Here is a 15,779-nt window from a genome sequence, read left to right on the forward strand (position 1 = left end):
TGTTGTCTTGGCTCATGTACAAGTCAAGTGTAGGCATTACTTTTATGTGTGAGGTTCATGCAATCTTTGGATTGGGCTATAACTGTGTCAGTCTGGCTTGCATCTAGATACTGACACAGAGGGGAACTGGAGACCTCCAGTTGGACTTTCCTGTGAAGTGAAAGCTACAAAAAGGAGTGTCCACCATTTCACTCAGCTTATGCAGGGGTGGGCCAACTAGCCAGTGGGCCAACGCCTGGCTCCTGGCCTGTTTTCTACACAGTCTGTGCGGTGGGGATGGCTTTTATGTTGATAGTCAAAGTGATTTGGAGAAAGTCACAGCAAAAGCCTTTTGCAATGGGAAAGTTTGACCACTTGCTCACCCATGCCCATGGCTGTTCCTCAGTAAAGTGGGTGGCTGCTCTGATGCTGCGTTGGTCCACCGAGGCCGAGGTGTTTATTATCTGGCTCTTTAGAAAAAATGTGTGCCTGACTTCTAGGCCTGAGTAGGTAAAGCAGCAATGATATGTGATATGTTTGAGTCTTGTTATGTACTAGGGACTAGGCTAACACCATTTAGGCAACATTTCACCTAGTTCTCACATTGTACAATCTCTCTGTATCTCTCTCCTTTCTGCACCCCACCCATCTCTGGGGTTGGGGGGGGACTACAGAAAGAACTTTCTCTACCTGAGTCTACTATTTTAGAGACAAAGGCCAGAGAGATTAGATAATTGCCCTCCTTCACACACACACACACACACACACACACACACACACACACACACACACACACACAGAGCTTGCCAATGTCAGAGCTGAGGTTCATACCTCTATCCATCTGTAACCCAAATTCTTTTTTTTTTTTAAGATTTATTCATTTATTATATATAAGTACACTGTAGCTGTCTTCAGACACACCAGAAGAGGGCATCGGATCCCATTACAGATGGTTGTGAGCCACCATGTGGTTGCTGGGAATTGAACTCAGGACCTCTGGAAGAGTAGTCGGGTGCTCTTAACCGCTGAGCCATCTCTCCAGCCCTGTAACCCAAATTCTTGCCCACCACAGAAACTATCCTGTCAGCTAGAGCCACATCCATTTATCCCTTCCGGTCTGAGGTAGAGAATGCAGGTAAAAAAGTATTTGGGATTTATTTTTATTACCTTTCTTGTCTAATGAGGATGTTTATGCTGATCTCTCATTAAAATACCTAAACCCCTTTAGTGGTAGTGACCACTGCAGCCCAGTGCCCTGCACATCACAGAGGCTAAATAAGGTTTGTTGGATGGAGCTGGTAAAGAGTAGGGGAGAGGGCAGGATGCCTGTCACACCAAACAAACAAAGCAGGAGAACAAAGAACAGAGAGCAGAGGTAGAAAGGCATCAGGGAAGGATGGGGGAACCTCTCTATCAGCCATGAGTTCCCGGTGGCATGGCCCCAGGACTCACAGGCCCAGCACAACACCCAGTGACAGGTCCAAGCAAAATCTTATTTTCTTTCCTTCCACTGTGACCCAGCTGCTCCTGTTTCCCAGCTCCCATGCCCTCCCCTCCAGTGGTACTGTGACCTCTTGGCTCGAGGCCCAGACACACTCTACTCTCAGAGGGCACTAGGTAGGTCAGCCTTCACGGCAATGTGTCCTCTCAGAAGAGGACATAGAAAGAAATCCTGAGGGCTCCATGTCCAAAAATTATGGCTGACATTAAAAGGCATAGGTAGCTTTGACTCTGGAAGAAGACCAAAAGGGAAACTGGTCTCCTCCAGTCTTTCCAGGAAGTCTGCTGGCTGGAAGAGAGAGAGATGCTGGTGCCAGGCTTTCTCTAAAAAAAAAGAAAAAAAAAAGGAAACAGTGGTGGAGAGCAGAAACTCTCTCCCTTCTTGAGACTGGTCTGGCACTGAGAATCTGTGTGAGGAGCTTCCAAGGTCCACAAGGAGGCCAGGAGGAGATAGCTAAACATGTGGGAAGGAGCCGTGGAGGCTGAGGCCAGACTGGTCCTGTGAAGTACACAGATAGGCCTCTCCTGTATGAGCCTGTCCTCTCTCATATGTTGGCTTTAATGAAAGTAAGATGAGAACGGAAGTTACATAGAATTCTTAGGGTGTTTGTTGTTTATCCTGCTGTTCGACGAGATCTCCCGACACATCCCAGGCTGGTGTAGAACTCACTATGCTCGCTGGTACTCTTGACCCCCCTGCCACAGCCTTCTGAGTGCTGGGATTATAGGTGTATGCTACATACCCGGCTTTACTCTATTCTTGGCTCCAATAATCAAAAGTTTATTGAGTCTTATATAAACCCAGCTCCAGAAGTACAGGTTCCTGAATGAACTCATAAAATCTACCAGGGCTTCAGTGATACCACTAGCTTACGTGCTGATGTGCTGACGGGCCGACTTGCTTCGCTCCCTCTAGCTTGCTCAGTTATCTTTCTTATTCAGCCTCGACCCATCAGCCTAGGGATGGAATTGCCGATCGTCAACTGGCTCTCCTACATCAATTAGCAGTCACCAACCACCCATCCCCAACAGACATGCTCCTGGGCCAATCTGATGGAGACAATTTCTCAACCATTGGCCCCCTCTTCCCAGGCATTTCAAGTTGTCAACCAAGATTAGTCGTCACACTCTTGTCACGTTAATTAGAAAATGGAGGCGCAGAATGGTGCCATTCTGACAGGCATGATGAACTCTCATGCTGTGACCTGCTCGGAACGGTCCCTTTGCTTAGTGTTGTGCGGCTGCCCACCTGTTAGTTGTCAGCCTCCGAGTACGTAAATCCATCAGTGCCTGTGTTCAACTACGCTTTACTAACTTAATAAAGACCCTGGGTGCAGAAGCTGTGTAGCTGTACCAGAGAGACTGCAAAGTGCTTCCTTTAAGTAGAAGGGTAAAAAGCTAATTTACGAACAACATATCACCTGCTTACTGTCTATTGCTTTTGTTCTCTACTTTAATCAGCTGTCAACTTTCACCGCTCCTAATTTCTACATAAAATATACCACCAAAAGTAAAAGTCATCACAGCTACGCAGGTACTTAGGGGAATATGTAACACATCTAGGGTTCGGTACAACCCAGTTTCAGACATCCACAGGGATCTTGGAACTCACCCCCCAAATTAGGGGACCTGCTGTAGAGAGAATCTGAGCCTACCTTAATCAGAGCCCCGCGCTGACATTCACAGTAAGATTCCTTGGGGTTACAGGATCGAGAGGCCTGAAGCCCCACAGACTGCTTCGAAGGATATTGCCCTACAGTGACACACTGGAAGAGGTAGCCAGTGAGGACTAAAGCCCAGTTCTCAATTTATTCCCCTTAGACAAGGTGTCTATTTTATCATCCACTTTGGCTTAAAGCTCTGAGTTATTGGATGCTCAGTAAACGCAAGCCTGTTTCCTTCAGAAAGGCACCTTAAGTCCGCAAGATCCAGAGCATCTGAGACTCTGGAACCCGGATGGGCAGGAGACAGCCAAGCTTTAGTCCTAGAAGACTGGAAAAGGGCGTCAGCTGAGAGAGCACGCGCGTTGTGGGAAGTCAGTCCACCAGGGCGATTCCAGTTACTTATAGTTTAGAATGCTGTCATCGCAGCCGGCAACGCCCATCACTGCTACTTCTAGTGGTTTTATAAAAAGGTTTAATGCCCTGTGAGAAATAAGGTTAGCCAACGAGACCTGCCGAGAGAGGGAAAGGAAAAATTTTTATAAGCAAAGCCACCAATGTCAGCGAAGAAGAGAACGCTTGCCTATGTGTTTTAATTGAAGTAGGGCTGGCTTTCTGAGGGGGAGGGACCCATTGCCATAGAAACGGAAGGCGTGGTTATGCAGAACCAGGAAGTTCCTGGGGCGGCTACAAGCTGAGATTATCTTGTTGATTTTTTTTTTTTTTTTTTCTTTTAACCTTAGAGCCAGAAGGTGGGATTGGTTGCTTAGTACGGAGGAACGCGTGCCAGGTTCTCTCTGATCTCTCCACAGATCAGATATCCACACTGGTGTAAATGTACTTTATTATGTGGACAGAATAAAAAGAATTTCCTTAAGAGAAAGACGGGCGCCCCGCCAGGCACGAGTAGCCATGCACCCAGTCACCCACCTACTGCCTCAGTCGGACACTCTGGGCTTGGTGGCACCTCTGGGTGAGGTCAGCCACGCCCCCTTGGTTGCTAGATAGGACCGCGAGGCCAGAGTTAGAGCCCTTACTAGACATAAAGGCCTCAGGCTTCAACCCTGCACTAACAATCGGGGACTTGCACTAAGTCGAATTTGATCTTTAAAATGAAAAGTTTGATAGCCTCTGATATGCATGTTAATGTTGCCATGAATAAACCTCCTGTACATGTTTCCAAACGCACACGTGTGTGCCCGTGCACGTGGGAGCCAGCGACAACCTCAGCTGCCCTTAAGATGTTACCACCTTGGTGTTTTGGTTTTTTGGTTTGTTGTTGTTGTTGTTTTGGTTTGGTTTGGTTTGGTTTGGTTTTTGTTTTGAGATAGATTCTTGTTGCTCTGAAACTCAGCCAAGGACTAGGCTGGATGACTGTGAGAGTCGGACTCTCCTGACTTCTTTAGCAGTGGTATAACAAATACAAGCTGTTGTGACTGGTGTTTTGTCTTTTTAAACATGTTTTTGGGGGAGAAAGGTCAGGTCCTCATGCTTGCAAGTAAAATCCTTTACCTACAGAGCTATGGCCTGGCCCAGCGTGGATATAACCAGGAACCCAGAGTTAGCACTAAGTATTAGAAGATCCCATTCCAAGTGTGGGAAGAAGACATTCAGCTTTGAATTATACACAGCCAACAATGGCAGAACCAAAGAGCACTTTGCCTGTTTGCTTTTGAACTAAAGTCACCTTGATGCACAGAACTCACAATCCCACTTTCCACCAATCATCTGCCTCCTCCTCCTCCTCCTCCTTCTTCTTCATCGTCGTCGTCGTCGTCTTCGTCCTCCTCCTCCTCTTCCTCCTCCTCCTCCTTCTCCTCCTTTTCTTCCTCCTTATCCTCCTCTTCCTCCTCATCCTCATCCTCTTCCTCTTCCTCCTCATCCTCCTCCTCCTCCTCCTCCTCCTCCAATTTATGGTCTTTTTAACATATAAATATTCTGTCTCCATGTACACCTGCATACCAGAAAAGAGCATCAGACCCCTTTGTAGATGGTTGTCCCCTTTATAGATGGTTGTGAGCCACCATGTGGTTGCTGGGAATTGAACTCAGTACCTCTCTGGAAGAGCAGCCAGTGCTCTTAACCGCTGAGCCATCTCTCCTGCCCAATCATCTGTCTTCTTAGTTGTGTTGCAAACTCACATGGCAACAAGTGCTTAGCGCAAACAAGGCAAACACAGCGCTTCCCACTGAATTTAAGCTCTAGAATCATAAGGGAAGGGTGTGTGGGAACCCAGGTGACACTCAGACAACCCTGCGTTAGCCTTCGCTTCATGTTATGCCTTTACCTGACACAGATGATACAGGTTGAATTATGTCCCCTCCCCTCAAAGTGCACTGTTGGAAATGGAATCTTTACTTGCATAATCAATTTACCATGAGGCCATTACTCAGAGTAGGCCCTAATCCAATGTGACTGGTTTCTCCATGGAGAAAGGAGGCATGGGGAAAATGGCATGTGAAGACAGAGACATACCGAAAGGTTAAGTTAGAGCATGTAACATGACTGGAGTATTGCCTCTGTAAGCCACGGGACATGAATGGGGACCAGAGGAAAGGATGCTCCCTTGATGGCTCCTGGGAACACGATCTTCTCAGCACATTGGTTTTGGATGTCTGGCCTTTGGAACTATGAATGAACATATTTCTCTTAAGTCTGTGAGGCGTTAGCACTGCAGTATCAGAGACTGACAATTATGAGTAAAAATAGTATAAGGGGAAATACACACGATCTAAATGAACCTGTGTCCTAGCTTCCACAAATTACAGTCCAGGACCCAGACGATACACAGTCAACCCTCAGTTTAGGGAGAGGGAAAGATCCCTAAAGACTCAGGTAGGAAAACACACTTTTCAGTCAAGAAAATAAGATGATGAAATTCACAAATTATGGAGGAGCAGGCTATCGAGTTCATGCTGGGTGACGACAGTGGGCAGCTCAGGAGCACCCACTGAAGAAAGCACCCTCAGTTCCGGCATTCCAGACCAACAGAAACGCCTTTCTGCGTAGGATTATGGGACTCGACATGAGTCACCACGGGTAAGGTATTATGAACTCAAAGGTCACTGACAGAAATGCAGGGTTTGGAGGAAGAAAAGCAATCATTTTGTTGCACTCTGAGCTGGACAGACTCCGCCAAAACATGTCTTCAGGTGGGGCGCTCTATTCGGGTCCTGTCTGGAAAGAGCTGTTCTTATCTTTGCATCCAATCCACATGACTATGAGTATGAGGCATGGACCCCACCCCCAGGGGTGATTTCTAGAAGGTCTCCTTCTATCATTTATTTTTCTGAGCCTAACACACCAACTGGCACAGTCATTTGTGAACTGGACACATATTTAGTGGTAATACCAACTCCAGGTGTGGTGGTTTGAACATGCTTTGCCCATGGGAAGTCGCACTATTAGGAGGTGCGACCTTGTGAGAAGAGGTATAGCCTTGTTAGAGGAAGTGTGTCACTGTGGGCTTTGAGGCTCCTAAGTTCAACTCCACCCAGGGAGGAAAGAGAGATTCAGTCTGTCCCCGGCTTCCTTTGGGTGAACATAGAGAACTCTCAGCTCCTCCAATGCTGTGCCTGCCTGGACAGTGCTGCTCTTCCTGCCTTGATAATGAGGGACTCAACCTCTGAACCTGTAAGCCAGCCCCAGTCAAATATTGTCCTTTAGAAGAGTTGCCTTGGTCATGGTGTCTCTTCCCAGCAATAGAAGTATTAAGACACCAGGTCAGTTCTGATATCAACTCTAGCTTTGAATCAATTTGTCTTTCATAAGAGTTGGGCAATAATTCTCACAAGAGTTCATTGAAAGCCAAAGACAAGAAAAATGAAGTAATGATTGCCCCTGGCAGTTGCTCAGCTCTCTGGTTTCTGGTTGCCCATGTGTCACTGGTTATATCTATTATGTCACTGACACACATACCTCTCTAATCAGTTGGCTTTGTTCTTCTCTGTAATTGCCTGTTTACTCTTTCTGCCCTCGTTATCCACTAGGGGCACCATGGCACAGCTCTCCTCTACTCTGTAGCAGCTCCTTCTATAGCTAAGCACTCGACTTCCTAAACCTCAGACTCTACTAAGCCAATAGTAACACCCACACTGCTCCAGGTCCCCACATCTGACTCTAGGAAAGAAGAAACATACCAACAGCCACTACCACCACCCGAACCTGTTGCCTGGGAGTGTCAAGAGGAAGACACCATGACCTGCTAACACATCCTCCAGTAATCCAATCCCCAGCTTCCAAACAGCTGTGCTCAATGCTAGGACTTGCCCAAAAAACAAAGGTGCATGTTCCTATGGCAACCTTAGAAATACTCATGAGATTTCAGCTGAGCTCCCAACACCCCCACAGTAGTAAAACCATAGTGACAAGGATATTTGGGATAAGGCTAACCTATGTAATGCTATATCTACAGAATGGGTGTTCCTGTCCACGTAAAAGATTGGGAACTATGAGCCTTGTGTTAGTCAGTCTGTGGTCACTGACAAATAACTGAGAGTAACAGTTTCAATGTGGGAAGGTTTGTTTTGGAGTTTTCAAACCAAACTTGCTTGTCCCCAATGTAAAATGAATTAAATATTCTGGCTAGCTAGCCTGTATAAAAGACACGTGATCCAGGTATTTTATTCATAAGCTATAAACCTCCCTCATGGAGCCTTCCTCTTCTCTCCTTTCCCCTCTTTTGTCTCTACCTGTGACCCTCAGGCAGGTAACTGAAAACCTGCCTACCTCTATCTACAGCCCAATCACAGGCTTTAACGTTTTATTGACCAATTAACTTGGGGAACAAGGTTACATAGCATCATTTGGTGTACATGAGGATCTCCTCATTGGGGGCAACCAGATCTTGGGGTCCGGTAATTAGCATTTGAATACATAGCAGCACCAGACCAACCCCAACAGCAACATGGTAAAGAGGATAGTGGAACAGGCTTGCCAGAAAGCAGGAGCACAGGACAGAAGGACAAGGTCATCAAAGACATAACCAGCACCCTCAATAAGGTCATCAAATGAGGAAGCTGTTAATCCCTCAATAAAGGTAAAGTGCTCACAGTTCTAAGATTTATTTATGTATATAACCACACTGTCCTTGACACACCAGAAGAGGGCATCAGATCCAATTACAGATGGTTGTGAGCCACCATGTGGTTGCTGGGAATTGAACTGATGACCTTTGGAAAAGCAGCCAGTGCTCTTAACTGCTGAGCCATCTCTCTAGCCCAGGTGCTCATAATTCAATCACTTCCCCAAAGCCCTGCGACATTGGGAACCAAGCCTTTAACACATGACTGCTTGGGGGACACCTTACATCTGAATGACTCCCATTTGTCCTGCTCTCATTCTAGGCTCCAGCAATGATCCAGGACTCCCAGTGCCATGAGCCAGCTGTCCTCCCGGCCTTTGTTGTGTTCAGTGTGTGGATGAATTCACATCCCTCCTGTGGGTGCCCAGTGTATCCCATTCCTCTTCTGTCAGGCACTTACTCCTTTACTCCATGTCTGCCTGGATGCTAAAATCCATCCTCTGTATTTGATTGTAACATAAGTGCTCAGAGCCTGTTAAACTCTTCCCTGTGTCCTCAGTACCGACTCAGTGCCTAAGACACTAGGTAGTGAGTGTTCATTAAAATGGAGGATTGAATGTGTGTGCCTTCTTTAACTATAAAGCCCAGCAGTAAGACCAAGGACCACTCCCTACCTGCAGCCTCAGTTCTTACTGTTTTCCACCATAGCAAGTCAGATACCTTTGTAATGTCCTGTCTTAGCAAGACATCGTAAACTGGTGTATGGGGGACCTGGTTATGGCTTTAAGTATTGGTCCTAAATGCATTGTAAACTTCAGAGGCAGAACGTACATCTATGTAAAACCCTGTACATAAATTTATTATTTATTTTTATTAATAGCCACCCCAAGTCAGAAAGAGCCCTGGTTCCCACCAATTGGTAAGAATGGATAATTATAGCTGGGGGTTGGTGATGGCAGCACATGCCTTTAATTCTAGCAGAGGCAGGCAGATCTCTGAGTTTGGGGCCAGCCTGATCTACAATGTGAGTTCTAGGACAGCCAGGGCTAAATAGAGAAACCCTGTCTCAAAAAATAAAATAAAATAAAATAAAGGAATGGATAATTACAATATTCTACTTCTATACAATGAGATATTGTTAATAAAGGTATGTGATACTGATATATGCTACTGTGTATGAACTTTGAGAACATGTTTCATATATGTGTATGAACTTCGAGAATGTGCATTTTATATGATTCCGTTGTCATGAGTCTAGACCAGAGAAATCTATTTGTGTGTGAGGGTCCCCTCCTTACAAGTCTACACAGCCAGAAAGTAGATTAGAAACTGTTAGGATTATAGGGGATGGAAAGGTAGGTGGTGACAGCCGAAAACTGCAGGGTTTCATTTGGATTTGAGGGATCGAGAATCTTACACCATTGAGTGTGGTCATCGCTGTCCACATCTGTGAATACGCTAGCAGGCTTTGAAATGTGTGTTTTATTATTGTCAGGAGAAGTAGCACTTTGGCTATTTTGAGAAAATTTTTTCCTCTGCAGCCTAAGTTAACCTGGAACTCAATATGAAGACCAAGGTTGGCTTCAAATTCATGACAATCCTCCTGCCTCAGCCCTCTGAGTGGTAGGATTCCAGATGAGACTTACCATGCCTGGCTGAAAAACACATGTGTAGTATATGAATTATAGTTCAGTAAATCTATAAAAAAGAAAAAAAGTCAGCTGGATGTATATAGCATGGCATGCCTTTAGTCCCAGCACTCAGGAGGCAGAGGCAGGTGAGTCTCTCTGAGTTTAAGGGCAGCCCAGTCTATAGAGTGAGACCCTGTCTTTAAAACAAACAAACAAACAAACAAACTCACCAGTTCCAGAAAAGTCTACAGTGTTAATCCTGGTTTCTGAGAGCTTAGCGGTTCTAAAATAGCACACCCAAAATTGCATGTCCCTACATTTTCAAGACCAGTTGACATCACTGGACTGTCAACTGGCCATCCCACTACTAACCAAGGTAACCTTCACCGATGATCTCAGGAATCACAGCTTCTTTAAGGTCTCAGTGCAGTGCTTAACTATGAGGAAAGATTAAGAGTCATCGATATGAGAGCTATATGCAATTTCATATGTTTGAATAAAGAATTGTCAGTTGTCACTTTGAACCTGACAAAGATCAGCATGGAATAGTATTGCCTGCCTCCATAGCGAGAAGGAAGTTGGTGAATTCCATTCTAACATGTATGGCTTTGATTCTGAAATACTGGTTACAATATAAAGAACTAAACGCTGTTTGGTAGGCACTTGTTGGCCATTTTGTACTCTAAATATTTGAAGGAAATTTGATGACTTGGTAGGAAATCAAGTTATGGGCAAATGCAAAGTTTATCACGTTTCTCAATCCTTAACTGAAACCAGAAACAGAACAAAGTCTGTTTTCCCCTGAATCAGAGTACATACCATCTACTTTTTTTCTTCCCTAAATGATTAGAACTGTAAAAATCAGAGAAATGTCCTTTGTATTGTTTGACTTGGTGGAACTGTGTGACACAGACCTTTTCTTGGGAGATACATTGGGTGGGGAGGGTAGAAAAGGCTATGGAGTGGATCTGATCTTGCATTTCAAACAATCTGTATTGTTTCAAGCTACTTGCTACATTCAAAGAAACAGATTTTAGTTTAATTAACCGTTGCGAATCCATGCTGTCACACCCACCCAAAACACGCCTCTAAATGTGAACTTTCCATCCATTCTCAAATCTGTTCTTCCTGCGTCTGCACTGGCTTAGTTGACCAGCAAAACTTCTTTCCGATTTGCAGCACGTTCGGGTGGGTACCAGTTTTGTCTGCACGGCCAGCGATGCTTGCTCCTTATGCTTCCTGGGGTTAATCCTGCAGTCGGGATTTAGGGATGGAGCCTGGCGGCCTTGCACGGGAGCATGCGAACAGCTGACTGCTGACTCAGAGGGGAAAGCCAGCCACCCGCGAATCTCTTTGCAGCTCGCTGCTGCATCCCTATCCCACAATCCCTTGCTGCAGTGTGGCTTGCTGCAGTCTTTTCAACAGACGCTGAGAAAAAGATGTCCTGTAAGATAAAGATTGATTGGTCTGAATACGGAAGGGGGTCTCCTACTTGTTAATGACCCAGAAACAGTCCTGCCGACTTTCCTGAGCCTTCTCTCATTTCCTCCATTTTTCTCTTCCTCTGTCCTGGTCATGAGCCGGCACATCACTACTTAGAGCAGAAGATATGCTGGGCTTCTGATGATGGCTGCATTGCATGGTAGGGAATTTTAACCAGTCTCTTTGCATGGTGCTCCCAAACTTGAGACGGTAGCAGAAATGGGCATTGTTCTTTTGGATGGCCGCGGAGCTGCAGCGTTAGCCTCGAGGGGGTGTCTTTCTTTACCTCGCTGACCAGTCCGTTTGTCGGGAGAAATGGGTAGGTCCTCTGTGTTTGCCTTTATATCTGGTGGATAACTGCTCCTGCTGCTCTCGCTTCCTTTTCTTGGTGATGCTGCATGTTCTTTGACTACAAAATAGGGGAAGACCCACTTTTGCCTAAACAAAAGCATCAAATTAACAAGTGAGGGGAGGAAGCTGTTGTGAACCGATTAGGTTTTTATCCATTTTAGTCGTTATTTTAGTGTTGTCTTGACTTATTTCAAGAAGAATTTCTTTTCCTGTATCTTGATAGTGAGATAAAGTATTAAATTTGCAGGGTTCCTTCCTGGCTACTCCTAGGTGGAGGGTGTGCGATTCTACCCTTCCCCCATCCGGCTCCCTGCCTTGGTTTGAGCTCCCTGCCTCTCAGTTACCATTGGAAACCCATTCATTCATAATGCATGACTCGACCCCCTGGATTCTAGATGCCATTGAGAGCTGCAAACACACATGCATCAAATATTTCTTTCTGACAATTTTTCCTGCCATGGAAGTACAATAAAATTTGGGTGGAGCTCAATGGAAAAAGAGAGAGAGAGAGAGAGAGAGAAATCCTTGGGTTGGCCCTTGATTCTGCTTCCTCGAATCACAGGCAATTTTTGTCAGAGTTCTCTTCTCTCTCTCTCTCTCTCTCTCTCTCTGCAAGAATGCCCCACCCTGTCATTAATTCTCGTTGTACGGCAATAGGAAAGCCAGTAGGAAGGCCATTTATTTCCAACTAAAAACTGAATGTTGAATAAATGAACTCTGGAGCCAAAAGAAAATATTTCCATCTGAAGAGAAGATTGGTCCCGTGTCACAACCTCCAAGAGCTAGGCTCAAAACGAGGCATTTAAAAGGCTATCAGCTCTTCAGCGTATGGTACAGCAGTTTTATTCTCCATGAGCAAATTGCTAGAGGATTTTAAACAGTGTAATAAAGAGGGCTATTTGTTTGCTCGGCTCCCTAAGTTGGATTCTGCTTTGCGTAGTATGAATTGATTTTCAGAGTACTTCCCTGATTTTTAGGCAGGTGCTTTATTGGCCATGTTCTGACCCAGTGTAGTGTTAAATAATGCCGGCCACTGGAGGGCCAGCCGGCAAGCACACAAGGAGAAGTTTCCTGTGTGGTGTGGCCTGGGGAAGCTCCTCTGGTGCCTAGCCCTCCAGCTGGGCTTCCTGGCCCTCAAGAGTTCTTCTAAAAAGACAAGCGATTTGCATTGCAAAGATTGCAAAACAATGTAAAAAATTGGAGACTAATGAATGTCCCATATGTAGCCCACATAGTTTTTAAAAAGATTTCTACCCCTGTGAATGTTACAATTCTAAGATAATGTTTTAATGATTAGGACAACAAACGATTAATGGGCGCTATGAGTTATGAAACAAAGTAAAAACACGTACTCATTGTCTCCAAAATGAAAATGCCCATCACTGGGATAGCCTTTGTCCATCATTGGGCTAGCCTTTGACACTGATTCTCCTAATTCAACATTCTTATCTGCCTGCTTTACATAGAAACCCTAAATATGAAGACATTTCTTAAAGTTACAAAGCTTAAATTTTAAGAGCCCCCTCACCTCTTCTCATTATTTCTCTGATGGAGACTAATGCTCAAGCTAAATGTTCTCATGTACTAGAGTGTATAAAAGAAAGAAATATTTTAGGTGTAAAAAAATGCTGGGTTGGGGATTTAGCTCAGTGGTAGAGCACTTGCCTAGCAAGCGCAAGGCCCTGGGTTCGGTCCCCAGCTCCGAAAAAAAGAAAAAAAAAATGCTGCAATTATCTTTGTGTGTGTTTTCCGAGAAGGGGGTGCGGAGGGAGGGAGGGAGGGAGGGAGGGAGGAAAGGAGGAAGGAAGGGAGAGAAAGGAAAGAAAATGAATGTGTGGAGGCCTCAGCCCTGTTGAAGATCCATGTGCTTGCCAGACAAGTGCTGCTTGAAGCAACTCCCCCAACCCAATCATAGTTTATTCCTACAAAATTTTGAGTGTGTCACTTCTAAACTGTTGCAGAGTGATAACCTGAGCACATCTATCATGGCCTTTAAGAAAAGAAAATCCTCTGCTGCCACTGTCCCTTACTACAGGAGGGCTGCAGGTCAGAGCCCAGGCTTCACCAACAGTGGCTAGCAGGGGTTTCTGGGTATTTCTGTTCTGCAGGTTGTCTGAATTCAGGGGATCAGGTTTCTGCCTGAAACTTGGAGCCTGAGATTAGAACAGAGAGTGGGGTGGGGAGCCAAGTATTCAAATCGCCTCACTTAAAGGAGCCACATGTTGCTGCTTTTTGTATGTCAATCTTTCTAGACACTTCTCTACCTTTTTCTTTCTTTCTTTCTTTCTTTCTTTCTTTCTTTCTTTCTTTCTTTCTTTCTTCCTTCCTTCCTTCCTTCCTTCCTTCCTTCCTTCCTTTCTTTAAAATAAACTTACTATTGAAGAAGCACTTACGCTCACTAACAGCCGGAAGAACATGCTTCCCATGCACCAGAGGCAAGGGCACAGAGGGTGTCTGTCACACAGGTTTGTGTCCTTGGGAGTTCTGAGGTGAAATACTCTTCTCCCTTTTTGTCATCCTCTTGAAGCTCCCAGAAGGGATCCTTACCCCTTAGCAACATGGCTGCTCCCTGCCTTTCTGTGGTTGCAGAACTCTTAGCTGCTTTGTGTAGCCCCCAGAGGGAGCTGGGGGAGCCATGGCACAGTGATGGATGAGGGCAGAGGAGACCCCACTCATCTTGATTGTCCCAGGGCACTGCAAGGTAAATGTCTATTAGCTCAGCCACTTAACACTCCTCGCACAGACTCTTTGGAATCTCGAAAGCCCAGAGCAAAGCTTAAGAGAGTGGGGGCTTGAGTCCTGCTTAGAAATCAACTTCCTGTAGAGAACCCAGCACATCAAGGGAACTGTCACACATCCATCCAGGCAATACAGGCAGAGCTTTGCGGAGCTTGGGCACACCTTCTCCTGGAGACTGAGATTAAAGGAGAGGCCTTCATCCATCACACACACACACACACACACACACACACACACACACACACACACACACACACACACACAGGCTCCTTCTCCTGGAGACTGAGATTAAAGGAGAGGCCTTCATCCATCACACACACACACACACACACACACACACACACACACACACACACACACACACACAGGCTCACAGAGGCACCCATAAAAGAAAAGATCTTGGATTCTAATTTACAAAGCGACTCCCAGGAGATCAGACTTGATTTAACTGAAAGTGGGTCACCCTGTTTTCATCCCGCTGAAGACTGCCCTCTTTCTTCAGGCGGAATCACCAGTCACAGTGCAAATTCAACTACAGAAGGATGACAGTAGGCTCATAACTTAACCCAAAACATCAGCTGGGGGAGATACAGCGTGCATGCATGTGTGTACATGTGTGCCTGTGTGTGGAGGCCAAAGTTCAATGTCTTATTTGATTCCTCTCTACCTTATTTTTGAGCCTGGGTCACCAACTTGGCAACACTGGCCTATCAGTGAGCCAGGGCTCTGCTTGTCTCTGCCCACCAGAGCCCTGCTTGACTTTGTCTGGGGATTGGAACTTGGGTCCTTACCAAGCATGGTAAATACTTTACTGACTGAATCATCTCTCCCAGCTACTAAAACACCTATTCTTTACATTGTGCTTCACCCATGCCTTGGTCACTTATCCTGGCGTAGCACATAAGGATTTATTAGTCCGCTACTTCCTTTCTGTAAATGTATCGAAAAGTTTTGATCTATTAGAAAGCCGGGGTTTTGTTTGTTTGTTTTGTTTTGGTCTGTCTTCATCATTAGCTAAAGAACTTGAAAAAAGAAATGTAAGCATAGTAGTAAATAAACTCACCAGAGAGGCACAAGGCTAATACTGACCCAGGAGTGCCACGAAGCTGACCTGTAGGGACAGAGGGAAAGCCAGGCATGATAATGCACACCTGTAGCGTCTGTTCTCAGGAGGCTGAGTCAGGAAGGCAATGAGTTCGAGGCCAACCTGGGCTTCATAGTGAGACCCTGTCTAAAAACAAAAGAAATAGATTCTTGTGCCTCTGGGATAGTCTGTACCACATCTTACAAATCATACACTTCGATTTTACTGTTCAGCCATCTTCTCAGGACCTGTAAGGCTTGCTTGCAGCCTTCTGGCTTTTCTCTTCTCTTTGCCCTTCCTACTTTTCCTCATGCTGGTGTCAGCAGCAA

The 15,779-nt window shown here is 45.5% G+C and overlaps 1 protein-coding gene across 6 annotated transcripts in view; it reads left to right on the forward strand.

Annotated features, from left to right (window-relative positions):
* Positions 1-15,779, forward strand: part of Trim2 (tripartite motif containing 2) — a 113,153-nt gene that overhangs the window by 40,092 nt on the left and 57,282 nt on the right. The window contains exon 1 of one of the 6 annotated variants that reach the window (XM_032898169.1): positions 11,159-11,436. The exons of 3 other annotated variants lie outside the window; for them this stretch is intronic. In XM_032898169.1, coding sequence (XP_032754060.1) covers positions 11,434-11,436 — 3 coding nt within the window. In that variant the 5' untranslated portion in view covers positions 11,159-11,433. Of the gene's footprint in view, positions 1-11,158; positions 11,437-11,461; positions 11,596-15,779 lie in introns of those variants that run through there. 2 more of the 6 variants (XM_032898170.1, XM_032898172.1) reach the window with 2 other exon arrangements.

This window comes from Rattus rattus, chromosome 3 (assembly GCF_011064425.1).
Source record: "Rattus rattus isolate New Zealand chromosome 3, Rrattus_CSIRO_v1, whole genome shotgun sequence".
NCBI classification, from domain to species: Eukaryota; Metazoa; Chordata; class Mammalia; order Rodentia; family Muridae; genus Rattus; species Rattus rattus.